This window comes from Cervus canadensis, chromosome 9 (genome assembly GCF_019320065.1).
Source record: "Cervus canadensis isolate Bull #8, Minnesota chromosome 9, ASM1932006v1, whole genome shotgun sequence".
Taxonomy (NCBI): Eukaryota; Metazoa; Chordata; class Mammalia; order Artiodactyla; family Cervidae; genus Cervus; species Cervus canadensis.
The window spans coordinates 15,227,678-15,244,889 of NC_057394.1; the positions used below are offsets into that span (position 1 = coordinate 15,227,678).

Sequence of the window (17,212 nt, forward strand, 5' to 3'; positions counted from 1 at the left end):
TGTTTAGTTGCTAAGCTGTGTCCAACTCTTTTGTGATCCCATGGATTGTCGCCCGCCAGGCTCCTCCATCCATGGGATAGCTCAGGCAAGAATACTGGAGTGGGTTGCCATTTCCTTGTCCAGGGGATATTCCTGACCCTGCGATCAAACCCGCATCTCCTGCATCTGCTGCATGGCAGGCAGATTCTTACCACTGAGCCACCTGAGAAGTCCAAGAAGGACCATAGAGAGCAACTTTGAAGACACAAAAGCTTTTAAGCCAGTAATTCGATTTGGGATCAAAGTCATCTCAGAAAATGTCTTTTGTTTACGTAGGCAGTTTTTCTTTTCACAAGCTGATTGCTGTGTCTTAAGGTGTCACTGGGATGACCCAGAGGGATGGGATGGGGAAGGAGGTGGGAGGGGGGTTCAGGATGGGGAACACATGTAAATCCATGGGTGATTCATGTCAATGTATGGCCAAAACCACTACAATATCATAAAGTAACTAGCCTCCAACTAATAAAAATAAATGAAAAAAAAAGAGAGAGAGACTTACAGGAATACCTTCTATCTAGCCTCAGTTTGTCTGTGAACTTGAGGTTCTAAGAAATAATGTTAGGTCATCTCAGCTCTCATCCTCACATTCAGTGTTGTTGCTCTTCCGGAGTGTTTTGTTTGTTTGTTTGTTTGTTTTGCCTCTGTTATTCTGTCTACTTACCAGTGATTAAGCCTGTGGGGAATTTGCTTTTTCTTTCCAAGGGTTAATTTTGGAAATGAAATGCATCTATCAAAAGCTGCACACAGAAATGCAGCAGTGAACAGTGCAACAGTGTCCTACAGACGGTGCAGCCTGTGGGAAGGCTTCCACTGTTACCAGTGAGAACTGAGACTCAGAGGCAGAGGACTTTTACTGCAAAGATGTCTGATTTGTTTTTTCTCTTCTGCAAACTTATTTTATAAATATGTCCTGCTGGGTTTAGTTACATAATTTATCCCTGGGAACAATTTTTCCCTGAAAACAGTGTCATGTTTTGACAGTGATTGTGAATGACTTTGAAAGGATTTTGTGAAAGATTCTGTTTCTTTGCTACAGCAAGCTAGGCTAAGGTTGGGTTTCTGCCATGTGCTTAGCATATGGTTAGTTAGTCATCATAATCAGAGTTTGTCACATATTTTTGGATGGCATATAGAGGGACAGGGGTAGATGCTACCTGATTTCAGCAGGAAATACTCTCATTAAAGAGGAGAGATAATTCTAGTCTAGCTGATTTCCAGTCCTTCTTCTACCACTTGTGGTTCAATTATCTTGAAGTTTGGTGGTGGTGTCCTGTAGTTCATTAGAAGTAAGAGTCTGCTCTTTGAGAGAGAGACCTGGGATGAGCATGGAGCCTGCATATTCTTCACTGAGCAAGTAGCTAAATCTGTGAGGATGGATAAGATTGCCCAGAGAGAGGAAAGCATTTTAGGAGCCCAGTTCATAAGTTTAGGGAAGCCCTGACATTCAGGGAGAAAGCAGAGAGAGAAGGGAAGTACTAAAGACACATAATGAACAGTAAGGACGAGAGGAGGAGATATGGTGGAGACCCGATGAAGGACAGGTCTGTTCAGTGCAAATGAGAAGGTGAGTCCACGGAAACTTGTTGGTTGACTTGGAATCAGGAGGCGTCTGGTGACCCGAGGAGTTAGAGAGCAAAGGACTGCAAATCCAGGAGTCTTGGAGGGAGTTGAGGTGAAGACAGGCTGGAAAGAATTTGAATGAATCAGAGGAGAGTCCTATCTGGAATGCAGGGTCTGAGAAGCTCTTGCCTGTTGTTTGAGATTTTAGTTTCTGGGAGGGGAGTATGGTTGGTGATTTTTCCCTCTCTTCCATCCTTCTCTTCAACAAACAAGGACTGAGGCCGTGAAGTACAGGGGTGAATCAGGCACGAAGCCCTCCCGTCATGGGTCTCCTCCCTCCCCAGGGAAGGAAGACATCCAGAGATTCATCCCTTATGACTTTGGAATCCTAATTGTGGACCCCTGTGGAGGAAGTCCTGGAGGCAAAATGGATTTGTTGGAGGCAGTTAGGGAACCTGGTCCAGAAGGTGGTGGAGCTTCCAGGAGGTGACTTTTGACCCCAGATGAGAGGGAAAGGCAACTGTAGATGCTGGAAGCAGAGTTCCTGTGTGGGACCCAGTCTTTCTCTCTATCATCAGTTGAGAGGAGGGAAGGGAAGGGTCTGGAAGGGCATTGTTCAGCTGTGTTAGTGCACCGGTGTTCAAACTCATTTTTGATGATTTTGCTTATCCTTGGTTTATTTGATAAACCTTAGAAGATTCTTGATCATTTTTATTTTTATTACTTCTAAAGTGTTTATTCCGTATACTTTCCCTCATCTAATTCCTTCTCATTCCCTTAAATGATATTTTAGATAATTTATTTAATATTTTGTGAGGGTAATGCCAAGTGTGGCTAAGGAAAACCCTGTATTCTGAGTAGTGGTCTACACTGCAGGACAGTCCACCCCCTCAGGTGATGTCACTCAGAGACCACATCCCAACAGAGAGGCGATCTTGAGTTTGCACACCATCCTGTACACTGACTCTCACAGCTACCAGCCTGTTCAGTCACATTATATAAGTGGTTGGGCAAATTGGAGTTGTTCATCATTTCAAAGGATGAAGGAAAGCAGCATAAAAAAGTCAGTTAATGTGGTGTGATTGCAACTGATAATCATTCATGATGCCAACAGCTTTAAAGTGTGGCAGTGCAGAGCCCCGCAGTCTCCCTTTCCAAGCCCCTGTCCTAGCTCTCTCTCTTATCATCTCTGCCCCACAAAACCATAGTCTCCTTTCTGTAAAATGGAGAAAGTAATACCCACTTCCTAAGGTTTGTTGGAAAGACAAAATGAAATTCATTTTAATTAATTTTTTTCATAATATCTAAATGCATGTTGAACACTAAGTAATGGGTAACTATTTTTAAAATACCACATGTGTGCTTTAGGTAAGAGAAATAGTCTGATGTCAGTGGCATTTGTTGTTGTTCAGTCGCTAAGTCATGTTTGACTTTTTGTGACTCCATGAACTGCAGCACGCCAGGCCTTCCTGTTCCTCACTATCTCCCGGAGTTTGCCCAAGTTCATTTCCATTAAGTCGATGATGCCATCCAGCCATCTCATTCTCTGCCACCCTCTTCTCCTTTTGTCTTTGGCAAAGTGGCATTATGTTGCATTAAAGTTATTGTCAAAGACAGTTTTCGGGCCCATAAATATCATCTCATGAGTTTATATCACAGAGATTCTAGGTTTGTAGTCCTTGAAGATTTTGATGGACACTTTCTTATGTAGACTCACAGAATAAAAATCAGTTGTTTTTAAGAGACACCATTGAGCATTAAATATTTCAGAGTAATTTAATTTTCATACAATTTTCCAAAGTCCCAAATAACACTGAGTAAGAAGTCTCAATTATTTACAATTCTTGTCATTGAAATCATCACCTCCAAGGAGTCTTCCTACTGCCAAATGAGTGAAAATGAAGGTGAGATGTGGAAGTTAGATTCAGGCATTTTAATTTTCCAAAAAAAAGTTTGGGACTGCACTGAGCTTGTGAACTTGCACCCAGCTGCTCTCAGCAAAATGCCGTGATTTATTGAGGAAAACTAAGTTGCAAAGACGCTTATTCCCCACACACCTCTCTTTCAGGAAAAGAAAAAAAAAAAGAAGAAGAAAATCAGCAGCTTGTCAGAGCTGAACTGAGTCTTCACCTCCCTTCATGAACACAAAGGGCAAATGCACTTGAGTCACCAATGCCGGCCGTTGGTGGGACCACCAGGGACTGTGTCATTCCTTCCTCAGCACACACAGAACACACTGACTGCAGCTTTATGAAGTGAAAAAGCCCAAGAAAGAGAAAATGTGAAGGAGGTGTCCTCAGTCATTTCTTTTCAGAGAGGGGAGCAAAGAAGAACAGGCTACTGCATCTGGATATTGAGAACAAGGCCTGAGACTCAGCATAATAAGTTATTATGGGTCACTTGCTTTTACAGCCTTTACTGGTCTCAGCACCAGTGACCTTGCATTTCTTTGTGTGGAGATATCAGGGAACGTGTATAGAGAGACAAAACCCACTGAAATGTTGTGAAGTAATTAGCCTCCAACTAATAAAAAAAAAAAAAAAAGAGAGTATCCCAGCCTCTCCAACTGAACACTGACTTTGTCATTTTGAGATCTCTGTGGGTATTGATCCCTTCCCCAACCCCTTCCTCAAATCCCCCTTGGGGATGTTTAGATTTAATATATATTTAATATTAGTGCTTTGTGGATATTCCTATCAGTAGCTTGCTGTTTATATCCTTAGTGGAGATCAAGGTTTAATTTTAATTAAGTCTAATGTTTACCTTTTTTATTCTTTTGTAGTTGATGTTTTGTATCCTAAGAAATCTGCATATACTTGGGAGTGTGAAGATACCTTTCTATGTTCTACCTTTATAGATATTGGATTTTGTCCATATACAATCTTGTCAGCTGTAAATAATGACAATTTAGTATCTTAATTTCCAATATTTATGACTTTTATTTCCTTTTCTTGACTTGTGGCTAGAGTTTCCAGTTAGTGTTGAAGAGAATTGGTTAGATCAAATATTCTTGTACTCTTAGGGCAAAATCTTTCAATATTTTTTCATTACAAATAATATTAATTGCAATTTTTTAGGTAGATATCTGTTATCATATTGAAAATGTGTCTTTTAATTCCTCAATTGCCAAGTATTTTACTTTTTAAAAAAAATGGAAAATAGGTATTGTATTTTATTTTTTTTTCCATTTATTTTTATTAGTTGGAGGCTAATTAACTTTACAATATTGTAGTGGTTTTTGCCATACATTGACATGAATCAGCCATGGATTTACATGTATTCCCCATCCCGATCCCCCCTCCCACCTCCCTCTTCACCCGATCCCTCTGGGTCTTCCCAGTGCACCAGCCCCGAGCACTTGTCTCATGTATCCAGCCTGGGCTGGTGATCTGATTCACCCTTGATAATATACATGTTTCGATGCTGTTCTCTCAAAGCATCCCACCCTCGCTTTCTCCCACAGAGTCCAAAAGTCTGTTCTGTACATCTGTGTACATCTGTGTCTTTTTTCTGTTTTGCATATAGGGTTATCATTACCATCTTTTTAAATTCCATATATATGCATTAGTATACTGTATTGGTTTTTATTTTTCTGACTTACTTCACTCTGTATAATGGGCTCCAGTTTCTTTCTTTTTTTTGTGGGGGGGGGGCTCCAGTTTCATCCATCTCATTAGAACTGATTCAAATGAATTATTTTTAATGGCTGAGTAATATTCCATGGTATATATGTACCACAGCTTCCTTATCCATTCATCTGCTGATGGACATCTAGGTTGCTTCCATGTCCTGGCTATTATAAACAGTGCTGCGATGAACATTGGGGTGCACGTGTCTCTTTCAGATCTGGTTTTCTCGGTGTGTATTCCCAGAGGTGGGATTGCTGGGTCATATGGCAGTTCTATTTCCAGTTTTTTAAGAAAATCTCCACACTGTTCTCCATAGCAGCTGTACTAGTTTGCATTCCCACCAACAGTGTAAGAGGGTTCCCTTTTCTCCACACCCTCTCCAGCATTTATTGCTTGTAGACTTTTGGATAGCAGCCATCCTGACTGGCGTGTAATGGTACCTCATTGTGGTTTTGATTTGCATTTCTCTGATAATGAGTGATGGTGAGCATCTTTTCATGTGTTTGTTAGCCATCTGTATGTCTTCTTTGGAGAAATGTCTGTTTATTTCTTTTTCCCATTTTTTGATTGGGTCATTTATTTTTCTGGAATTGAGCTGCAGGAGTTGCTTGTATATTTTTGAGATTAATCCTTTGTCTGTTTCTTCATTTGCTGTTATTTTATCCCAATCTGAGGGCTGTCTTTTCACCTTGCTTATAGTTTCCTTTGTAGTGCAAAAGCTTTTAAGTTTCATTAGGTCCCATTTGTTTATTTTGCTTTTATATCCAATATTCTGGGAGGTGGGTCATAGAGGATCCTGCTGTAATTTATGTCGGGGCATGTTTTGCCTATGTTCTCCTCTAGGAGTTTTATAGTTTCTGATCTTACATTTACATCTTTAATCCATTTTGAGTTTATTTTTGTGTATGGTGTTAGAAAGTATTCTAGTTTCATTCTTTTACAAGTGGTTGACCAGTTTTCCTAGCACCACTTGTTAAAGAGGTTCACTTTTTTCCATTGTGTATTCTTGTCTCCTTTGTCGAAGATAAGGTGTCCATAGGTTCATGGATTTATCTCTGGGCTTTCTATTCCGTTCCATTGATCTATATTTCTGTCTTTGTGCCAGTACCATACTGTCTTTATGACTCTGGCTTTGTAGTATAGTCTGAAGTCAGGCAGGTTGATTGGTATTGTATTTTAACAAATGTTTCTTCTACATCTCTTCAGATAGTCATATGATTATTTATCTTTACTATTTTAATGTGAATTATAGTGATTGGTATTTGGAAGTTAAACTTAACATTCCTGGAAAAGACTTTACTTGGTCATAATGTAGCATCTTTTTTATGTATTGCTGTGTATAGTTTCTTCAGAATGTTTGAACCTGTTGTTCATGAAGGATATTCATGTATAATTTGCTTTTCTTAAAATATTTTATCAGCTTTTGGTATCAGAATTATTTCAGTCAGTTCAGTCTCTCAGTCGTGTCCGACTTTTTGCGACCCCATGGACTGCAGCACACCAGGCTTCCCTGTCCATCACCAGCTCCTGGAACTTACTCAAACTCATGTCCATTGAGTCGGTGATGCCATCCAACCATCTCATCCTCTGTCATCCCCTTGTCCTCCTGCCTTTAATCTTTCCTAGCATCAAGGTCTTTTCCAATGAGTCAGTTCTTCCCATCAGGTGGCCAAAGTATTGGAGTTTCAGCTTTAACATTAGTCCTTCCTGAATATTCAGGACTGATTTCCTTTAGGGTTGACTGAATGGTTCTCCTTGCAGTCCAAGGGACTCTCAAGAGTCTTCTCCAACACCACAGTTCAAGAGCATCAATTCTTTTTGTAGCCTTATGAAAATACATGGGAAATATTTCCATTTTTAATGGTCAGTTTAATGTATCAGCTTGACCAGACTACATTCTTCAGTTATTCAATAAAAAGTGATCTGTGTGTTGCTTTGTAGGTATTTTGTAGATGCAATCGAAGTCCATAATCAGTTGACTTTAAGTAGGGACAATTATTCTACATAGTCCAGTGGGCACAGTTCAGTCAGTTGTAAAACTTTAAGAGCTAAGCCTTCCCTGAAATAAAAAGAAATTCTGCTTGTCGAGAACAGCATCAGCTCCTGCCCAAGGGTTCCAGCCTGTCCTCTGTAACAGGCGACCCTGAGAATTTTGGACTTGCCTAGTCAAGTTAGATTGTGCAGTATTATCTTTTTTTTATATTGCTAGATTCAATTCACTAGTATGTTGTTTAATATCCCAAGACAGTTTGGTTTGTAATTTTTCCTTCGTTTAATGTCGTTATCTGGTTTTTATATCATGATATTGCTGGACTCTTGTACCCTGGAAGAGTTTGGTAAAACTTTTCAGCACAATGTTTTTTGTGAAGCCCTCTAGACTTAAAGTCTTTTCTGTGGGAAATTTAAAAATTATATATTCAGGGAATTCCCTAGTGGTCCAGTGGTCACAACTTAGTACTTTCACTATTGTGGGCCTGGTTTCGATTGCTGGTAGGAAAGCTAAGATCCCACAAGCTGCATGGTATGTCCAAAACAATAAAATAGAGTAAAATAAAATAAAGGATTCAAATTCTTAAATCAATATGCAGTTATCCAGATTTCCTATGTCATTATGTTATTCTTATATGTCATTTTTAAAGATATTTGTCCTTTACATTAAAATTTAAAAATTGATCTGCATGGTATTTATTATATTCTCTTTGTAATGATCGTGGTATCTTTTGTATTAAAGTGAAAGCTAAAGTGTTAGTTCCTCAGTCATGTCCGACTCTTTGCAACCCCATGGATTGTAGCTTGTCAGGCTGCTCTGTCCATGGGATTCTCCAGGTAAGAATACTGGAGTAGGTTGCCATTTCCTTTTCCAGGGAATCTTCCCAACCCAGGGCTGAAACCTGGGTCTCCCATATTGCAAGCAGATTCTTTACCATCTGAACCACCAGGGAAGCCCAATCTTTTGTGTTATCCTCTTTTAATTCATGTGAATGGTAACTTCCCCCCCACCCCCTTTTTTTCTTTTCCATTTTGTGGTGATTTCAAAGAACCACACTTTGTGTTTGTTAATTTTTCTGCTTAGAAGTTAGCTTTTTTTTTTTTTTTCATTCAGATCTTTTGTCATTTAGTTGCTTAGTTGTGTCTGACTTCTTGCAGCCTCAAGGACTGCAGCACACCAGGCTTGCCTGTCCTTCACTGTCTCCCAGAGTTTGCTCAAACTCAGGTCCATTGAGTTGATGATGCAATCCAACCATCTCATCCTCAGGCACTCCCTTCTCCTCATGCCTTCAATCTTTCCCAGCATCAGGATCTTTTCCAATGAGTCAGCTCTTCTCATCAGGCAGCCAAAGTATCAGAGCTTCAGCATCCAGTCTTTCCAATGAGTAATCAGCATTGATTTCCTTTGGAATTGACTGGTTTGATCTCGTCCCTGTCCCAGGGATTCTCAAGAGTCTATGTTTTTCTTATTTTCGTTCTTCTGCATAATTTAATATGCTGGGTTTTTTTTTAATTTATAAGGTGGATCAAAACCCTTGACTTTTAGGTATTTTTAATTTTTTAATTATAATTTTATCAGAATATAGTTGTTTTACAACATTGTGTTTGTTTCAGATGTACAACAAAGTGATTCAGTTATACATATATTCATTCTTTTTTGGATTCTTTTCTCATGTAGGTTATCACTGAATGTTGAGTAGTTTCCCTTTGATATACTTTTATAGTGCTCTTCTTTTAAAGGTGTACTTTGTTAAATTAGAAAATAAGTGGACTCCAGACTTAACGTTTGTAATAAGGTTGAACCCTGACAAAAGTGGAAAGGAAGCTATGGGTCAATGAGATATACTAAACATGAAGGAAGAAATAAACCATGTTTCCCTACAGCTTCCTGTTGTGCTGGTTAACAAACTGTGAACCAAACCTCACCATTCACTCTTCAGTGGAGTTACCTATGTCTCTCAGTTGGGAGCAAATTGAAGGATACCCAGGCCAAGAGCTGACATGGTTGTGAAAATATCCAAGGCAGCCAAATGAGGGATAAAGAATGTGATTAATGTATCCCAAGCAAAGGGCAGGTTTAGAAAAGCTTAGTCTTAGGCTTTGTATGTGTGTGTGCGTCTATTAGTTGCTCAGTTGTTTCCGGTTCTTTGCAATCTTATGGACTGTAGACTGACAGCCTGCTCTGTCCATGGAATTCTCCAGACAAGAATAAATGGAGTGGGGTGCCATTCTATTTTCCAGGGGATCTTCCTGACCCAGATATCGAACCTGATTCTCCTGCGTTGTAGATTCTTTAACATCTGAGTCCCAAGGAAATCCAGGGTTTGTATAGATCTCATCATATGGATAAGACTCACCAATGTTTTATAATGTTGTGATTTAACAGAGTTAAATGAGTTGAATTCTTTACCAACTGAGCCATAAGGGAAGTCCAGACAAAAAGATAGGATGCTGAAAGATGAACTCCCCAGGTCAGTAGGTGTCCAATATGCTACTGGAAATCAGTGGAGAAATAACTCCAGAAAGAATGAAGAGACGGAGCCAAAGCAAAAATAACACACAGTAGTGGATGTGACTGGTGACAGAAGCAAGGTCCAATCCTATAAGAGGAATGTTGCACAGGAGCCTGGAATGTTACGTCCTTGAATCAAGGCAAATTGGAAGTGGTCAAACAGGAGATAGCAAGAGTGAACATCGACATTTTAGGAATCAGCGAACTAAAATGAACTGGAATGGGTGAATTTAACTCAAATGACCATTATATCTGCTACTGTGGGCAGGAATCCCTTAGAAGAAATGGAGTAGCCATCATAATCAACAAAAGAGTCCAAAATGCAGTAATTGGGTGCAATCTCAAAAACAACAGAATAATCTCTCTTCGTTTCCAAGGCAAACCATTCAATATCACCGTAATCCAAGTCTGTGCCCCGACCAGTAATGCTGAAGAAGCTGAAGTTGATCAGTTCTATGAAGACTACAAGAGCTTTTAGAACTAACACCCAAAAAAGATGTCCTTTTCATTATAGGGGACTGGAATGCAAAAGTAGGAAGTCAAGAAACACCTGGAGTAACAGGCAAATTTGACCTTGGAGTACAGAATGAAACAGGGCAAAGACTAATAGAGTTTTGCCAAGAGAACACATTGGTCATAGCAAACACCCTCTTCTAACAACACAAGAGAAGATTCTACATGTGGGAATCACCAGATAGCCAACACCGAAGTCAGATTGATTATATTCTTTGCAGCCAAAGATGGAGAAGCTCTACACAGTAAGCAAAAACAAGACTGGGAGCTGACTGTGGCTCAGATCATGAACTGCTTATTGCCAAATTCATACTTAAATTGAAGAAAACCACTAGACCATTCAGGTATGACCCAGATCAAATCCCTTACGATTATACAGTGGAAGTGAGAAATAGATATAAGGGACTAGATCTGATAGACCGAGTGCCTGATGAACTATGGACAGAGGTTTATGACACTGTACAGGAGACAGGGATCAAGACCACCCCCAAGAAAAAGAAATGAAAAAAGCAAAATGACTGTCTGAGGAGGCCTTACAAATAGCTGTGCAAAGAAGAGAAGTGAAAAGCAAAGGAAAAATGGAAAGATATACCCATTTGAATGCAGATTTCCAAAGAATAGTGAGGAGAGATAAGAAAGCCTTCCTTGGTGTTCAGTGCAAAGAAATAGAGGAAAATAATAGAATGGAAAAGACTAGAGTTCTCTTCAAGAAAATTAGAGATATTAAGGGAACATTTCATGCAAATATGGGCTCAATATAGGACAGAACTTGTATGGACCTAACAGAAGCAGAAGATATTAAGAGGAGGTGACAAGAATACACAGAAGAAATGTATAAAAAAGATCTTCACAATGCTTGTAATCACGATGGTGTGATCACTCACCTAGAGTCAGACATCCTGGAATGTGAAGTCATGTGCCTTAGGAAGCATCATTATGAACAAAGCTAGTGGAGGTGATGGAATTCCAGTTGAGCTATTTCAAATCCTAAAAGATGATGCTGTGAAAGTACTGCACTCAGTATGCCAGCAAATTTGGAAAACTCAGCAGTGGTCATAGGACTGGAAAATGTCAGTTTTCATTCTAGTCCCAAAGAAAAGCAATGTCAAAGAATGCTCAAACTACTGCATAATTGCACTCATCTCACACGCTAGTAAAGTAATGCTCAAAATTCTCCAAGCCAGGCTTCAGCAATACGTGAACCATGAAATTCCAGATATTCAAGCTGGTTTTAGAAAAGGCAGAGGAACCAGAGATCAAATTGCCAACATCTGCTGGATCATCATAAAAGCAAGAGAGTTCCAAAAAAAAGATCTACTTCTGCTTTATTGACTATGCCAAAGCCTTTGACTGTGTGGATCATAATAAACTGTGGAGAATTCTTAAAGAGATGGGAATACCAGACCATCTGACATGCCTCTTGAGAAATCTGTTTGCAGGTCAGGCAGCAACAGTTAGAACTGGACATGGAACAACAGACTGGTTCCAAGTAGTAAAAGGAGTACTTCAAGGCTGTATATTGTCACCCTGCTTATTTAACTTATATGCAGAGTACATCATGAGAAATGCTGGGGTAGATGAAGCACAAGCTGGAATCAAGATTTCTGGGACATATATCAATCACCTCAGATATGCAGATGACACCACCCTTATGGAAGAAAGTGAAGAAGAACTAAAGAGCTTCTTGATGAAAGTGAAAGAGGAGACTGAAAAAGTTGGCTTAAAGCTCACCATTTAGAAAACTAAGATCATGGCATCCAGTTTCATCACTTCATGTCAAATAGATGGGGAAATATTGGAAACAGTGACTGACTTTATTTTTGGGGGGCTCCAAAATCACTGCAGATGGTTACTGTAGTCATGAAATTAAAAGACACTTTCTCCTTGGAAGAAAATTTATGACCAATCTAGACAGCATATTGAAAAGCAGAGACATTACTTTGCCAACAAAGGCCCAACTCGTCAAGGCTATAGTTTTTCCAGTAGTCATGTATGGATGTGAGAGTTGGAGTATTAAGAAAGCTGAGTGCCGAAGAATTGATACTTTTGAACTGTGGTGTTGGAGAAAACTCTTGAGAGTCCCTTGGACTGCAAGGAGATCCAACCAGTCCATCCTAATGGAGATTAGTCCTGAGTATTCATTGGAAGGACAGATGCTGAAGCTGAAACTCCAATAATTTGGCCACCTGATACGAAGAATTGACTAATTGGAAAAGACCCTGATGCTGAGAAAATTGAGGGCAGGAGGAGAAGGGGACTACAGAGTATGAGATGGTTAGATAGCATCACCGACTCGATGGACATGAGTTTGAGTAAACTCCAGGAGTTGGTGATGGACAGGGAGGCCTGGTGTGCTGTGGTCCGTGGGGTCACGAAGAGTCTGACATGACTGAGAGACTGAACTGAAATGAGTTGGGTGATATCAAAGGAGAAACATAGTTGATGAAGGAGGGATCTGAGAACCAGAGTTAATCTCTAATCTTCCTGAGACGTGTGAGCTACTCTGCTTACGTGAAGACTTCACTGCCCCTTGGTTTGTGTGTCTAGTCACTCAGTCATGTCTGACTCTTTAAAACCTCGTGGACTGTAACCAGCCAGGTTCCTCTGTCCATGGGGATTCTCCAGGCAAGAATACTGGAGAGGGTTGCCATGCCCTCCTCCAGGGGATCTTCCAAACCCAGGGATCAAACCCAGGTCTCCTGTGTTGCAGGCGGATTCTTTACCATCTGAACCACCAGGGAAGCCCTATCTCACCACAATATTGGGCTACTGAAATTTCTCCTCTGGGTATAGACTGTCATTCTCTGCAAACTAAAGAATTTTTCTGAATTGTGAAAAATCACCATTTTCTCTCAAGTGAAAGATTTCATCTAAGAATTTTGTTTATTTGTTCATGTGGATTCATAGACTTTGGATAGAATTTCCCAAATGGTGCTGCAAATGGGAAATGTATAAAAATAATGATTTTCCTAATTTGGGGGATATCAGGACTTGGGTCACTTGCTTCTGGGTCTGTATGCTTCTTTCTGTATATCCATCATTGTCTCTGTGCCATAGGGTGACAGAGGTGCAGAAGCACTGGCCATGGTAATGTGGTCCATCAGATGGGTCTGGGATCCAACCAGATGAGGGGGAATTGTGTGTGTAGCTTGAATTAGGCTTTTTGGAATTCCTGGGAATGTAGGAGGAAAAAATGAAGTTGGCTTCAAGGAAGGGATTTATTGTGTGTTTACTGTACACTAGGATCTTTTGTTTCCTTCTTCAGATGTTGACTTTTTGCTTAGATACTATTTTCATCTTCTACAAACTTCTGTAAAGGGTTTGAAATGGCTGGCAATAAAAGATTCACAAATGTGTATACATATGAAAGGAAAAGTGCTCAGTCATGTCCAACTCTTTGGGACCCCATGAACTGTAGCCTGCCAGGCCCCTCTGACCATGGAATTCTCCAGGCAAGAATACTAGAGTGGGTTGCCAGTCCCTTCTCCAGGGGATCTCCCAAACCCAGGGATCAAACCTGGGTCTCCTGCATTACAGACAGATTCTTTACCATCTGAGTCACTAAGGAAACCAGTAGCGTGGTAGGATGCACAGTCAAGTCAGTGACTGTAAGAAATTGTTTTCTGTAGATCTAATTAGAGGGAGGTCAGACAGCCCTATTTTTCTCCACTTATGATTAGCATTTATTCCTTCAGAATTCCATCCTCTTCACTCTGAGTTCTCTTTTGATACCATGGCAGAAGTGGAGAGAAACAGGAAAAGCATGTGGGTCTCCATCCAGATCATGCAGTTTGCTTCCCAAGGGCTCCTGGCCACAGAGTCAGAGTTCTGGTTGTTTATTCCTCCTGCCTGCAGCTGGGGCTCTGGGATTCCCTGAGTAAACTGTTCCTCTCCTTCTCCAGGATAAGCAGTACCTTCCTGGGAAACTTTAGGACAACCACTTACCCTGCCAACCTCATATTTCTTATCTTAAAGAACAGCCAGTGTTAACTCAGCCAAGCATCTCAACCTTCTCTTCCCAGCTCCCTTTTGGTTAAAATTTCCATCAACTGTGATTACTGCCTGCAAATCTCTCATGCCATTCTTTCTATTTGTTAAACAAGCCTATAAAATCAGTCATAAGTCTTAGAATTGTATAAAAATATTCAGATATTCTTCCCTGTGTTTCCTCAGCACGCTATGCAGATTATCATGGATTTGTATCCATCTGAGATCATAAACTTCAGAGGCCTTGGCCAGACTGGGTGAACCTGCAAGTCCCTAACACCCCACCCAACTTTCATAGCAGGCAGACACTAAATGTTGATTTCATTCTTATTGCTTGATACTGTCTTCCAGGGTATCATACTTTTCTTGATAAAGATGGATGCTTAAATCAACATCAACCAGTGATTTTGTTTTCCATTCTACCTTCTGTCTTTCTAGACCAAGATCATTTCCCAAAAGAAAATCATCTCAGGGGATAATGTGATAATTAAGAGAATGTTCATGGAACTCAGCACAGGGCCTTACACACAGTACACACATTGTAAATGGAATCTGGTGTTGTTATAATAGTTAACCTTTGGAATGCACATTTTAAATACTTAGTATAATGATAGAAAAATGGTTGTAAGTTGGGGGCAAGGTTAAACATGTCATAATGGCTCATGACATGGGCTTCCCAGCTTCGTGACTTAGGCTTTGCAGTGTCCATCAAGTTGCATTTTCTCTCCCTGTGCCTCACTGTCTTCATTTGTAAAATTAGACAATACTTTTACTAGATATGTTACACCGAAATTTTAATTAACCACTTCTTTACCCTACATGCATAGCTGAGGTGTCTGGATTCCTCATCTGTGATGCCTGCTCACTCATCTCTCTAGTAAAACCTGCTGACTCCTGATAGTTTGAGATGTAGCTTCTACTCTCTGAGCCTCAAATATTCTCATCTGTTAAAAATAGTAATGCCTGCCTCAAAGGGCTACTGAGTGTGTCACAAGAGCTGATACCTAGAAAGTTCTTATCAGAGTGTTTGGTGCATGCAGTAAACGTCATGAGAACCACCTATAATTGTATTTCTTTGGAACGGAAGGCATTCCCTGCTGTTTCAACAAGTTTCAAGGAAAGGAGTTTATTCCTAACAAATCAATAAAGTTTATCTTTGAAAAGTATCCTTGACAGGAAGGCCTCTGTATTTCACTGTTTCAGACATTTCTACTTGTGATTGGTGTGGTGGTCGTGATGGTGGCTGCAGTTCCTTGGACTGCTATACTTGTGATTCCCCTTGGCATCGTTTTCTTTTTTCTTCGGCGATATTTCTTAGAGACGTCACGAGATGTGAAACGCCTGGAATGTACAAGTGAGTACAGGGCTCTCAGGTTGGGAGGGCAGTGCAGTCTGTCTTCCATTGATACTGCAATTAACCAGACCCCTGAAATTCTGCAGATTGGTCTGTGGAATTTCTCACTGTTAACATTAAGTGATTGAAAGTTCTGGCCCCTGAGAGTAGGTTTGGCCCTTAAGGCTAATGGAGCTGGCAGTGGGTCAGCTGCACTTTGCATTTTAGCCCAAGGAGAACGGATGTGAGCCCCATGAGGACAGGGACCATTTCTGTCTTGTTCATGACATACTTCCTAATGCTGAGCATCCACTCTATTAATATTATTCTTAAAAGTATTTCATCATATTGAAACTAATGTAGAAGGAAAATTTTTCTTCTCCTAAGGTTACCAGAAATGACAAGGATAGGAAAAGAGACCTCAGGAAATATATGTCAGAAGTAATATATTTGAAAAATACATTCTTTCACATGCTCTAGTAAGTTGCAGTTGTTAAATGTATTGAAAAGATCTGTGTTGGTCACTCAGTCATGTCTGACTCTTTGCGACCACATGGACTGTAGCCCACTGTCAGGGAACATTTAACCCGAGGATTCCTGCATGCTGTTTTCTATTTCTCAAGGATTCTCTGTTCCTTATCAGTTCCTATTCCAATAACAAGTAGAACTGCACACAGTTCGCAGGACTGAGGTCATAGGATGAGACATGCAGTGACTCTTTTCAGCATCAGCGACCTTGTATGTATTAGACTATCCATATTGTGGCTACTGATAAAATTTCATTCTGTGTAATAGCTGAGTAATCATCTTAATAAAGATATATAAGCCTGCATTTCTGCTAATAAAATACCCTTGCTCCATCAGAGCTTGGGTCCTCGTGTCTGTCTGTCTGTCTGTCTTTCTTTCTTTCTCTCTCTCTTTCTCTCTATCACTTTCTTATCATCGACTCCGGACTGCCAGGTTCCGGTCCAGTAAAGGACCCTAACAGCTCACCAAACTCTTCTGTCCGTGGAATTCCCCAGGCAAGAATACTGGAGTGGGTAACTGTTCCCTTCTCCAGAGGATCTTCCTGACCCAGAGATTGAACCCAGGTCTCCTGCATTGCTGGTGGTTTCTTTAATCTCTAAGCCACCAGAGAAGCCCTATTGAAAAGATAAGCCCTGTTATTTTCAGGTTTGCTCTTTGTCATTGTTAGTATTTGGGTTGGTAAGACACTGTTTGTGTACATATAAATGATACTGAAAATACTCCCCTAGGAGAACTCTTGAGGGGGATCTGTTCAGTATGCATTTAGTTGATTACTCCATTCACCTTCCTAGTTTTAGAATAATGGGGAACAGAGATGTCCCTGGTGGTCCTATGGGTAAGACTCTGTGCTTCCACTGCAGGGGCAACCACTTCAGTCCGTGGTTGGGAAACTAGATCCTGCAAGGCGCAGCAAAGAAAAAACAGAATAATGGGGAACACATTTTATGATTAATTAGCCTATTCTACAGGTAATCACAGATGATGAAATAATCGAATTTCTCTTATTAATGCACACATTTCATCAATATTAAAACAAAAATAAGGAAAATAGATTGTTATACATTTTTTAAAAGTTATAAATCAATAGCCAAAAAGTAAGGAGGGAATATGTTTGTATCAGAG

General features: G+C 40.2%; 1 protein-coding gene across 2 annotated transcripts in view; it reads left to right on the forward strand.

Annotated features, from left to right (window-relative positions):
• LOC122447477 (ATP-binding cassette sub-family C member 4-like) overlaps positions 1 to 17,212 on the forward strand; it is a 1,659,665-nt gene that overhangs the window by 1,179,808 nt on the left and 462,645 nt on the right. The window contains exon 21 of one of the 2 annotated variants that reach the window (XM_043478130.1): positions 15,433 to 15,583. The exons of the other annotated variant lie outside the window; for it this stretch is intronic. Coding sequence (XP_043334065.1) covers positions 15,433 to 15,583 — 151 coding nt within the window. The remainder of the gene's footprint in view (positions 1 to 15,432; positions 15,584 to 17,212) is intronic. 2 annotated transcript variants of the gene reach the window in all.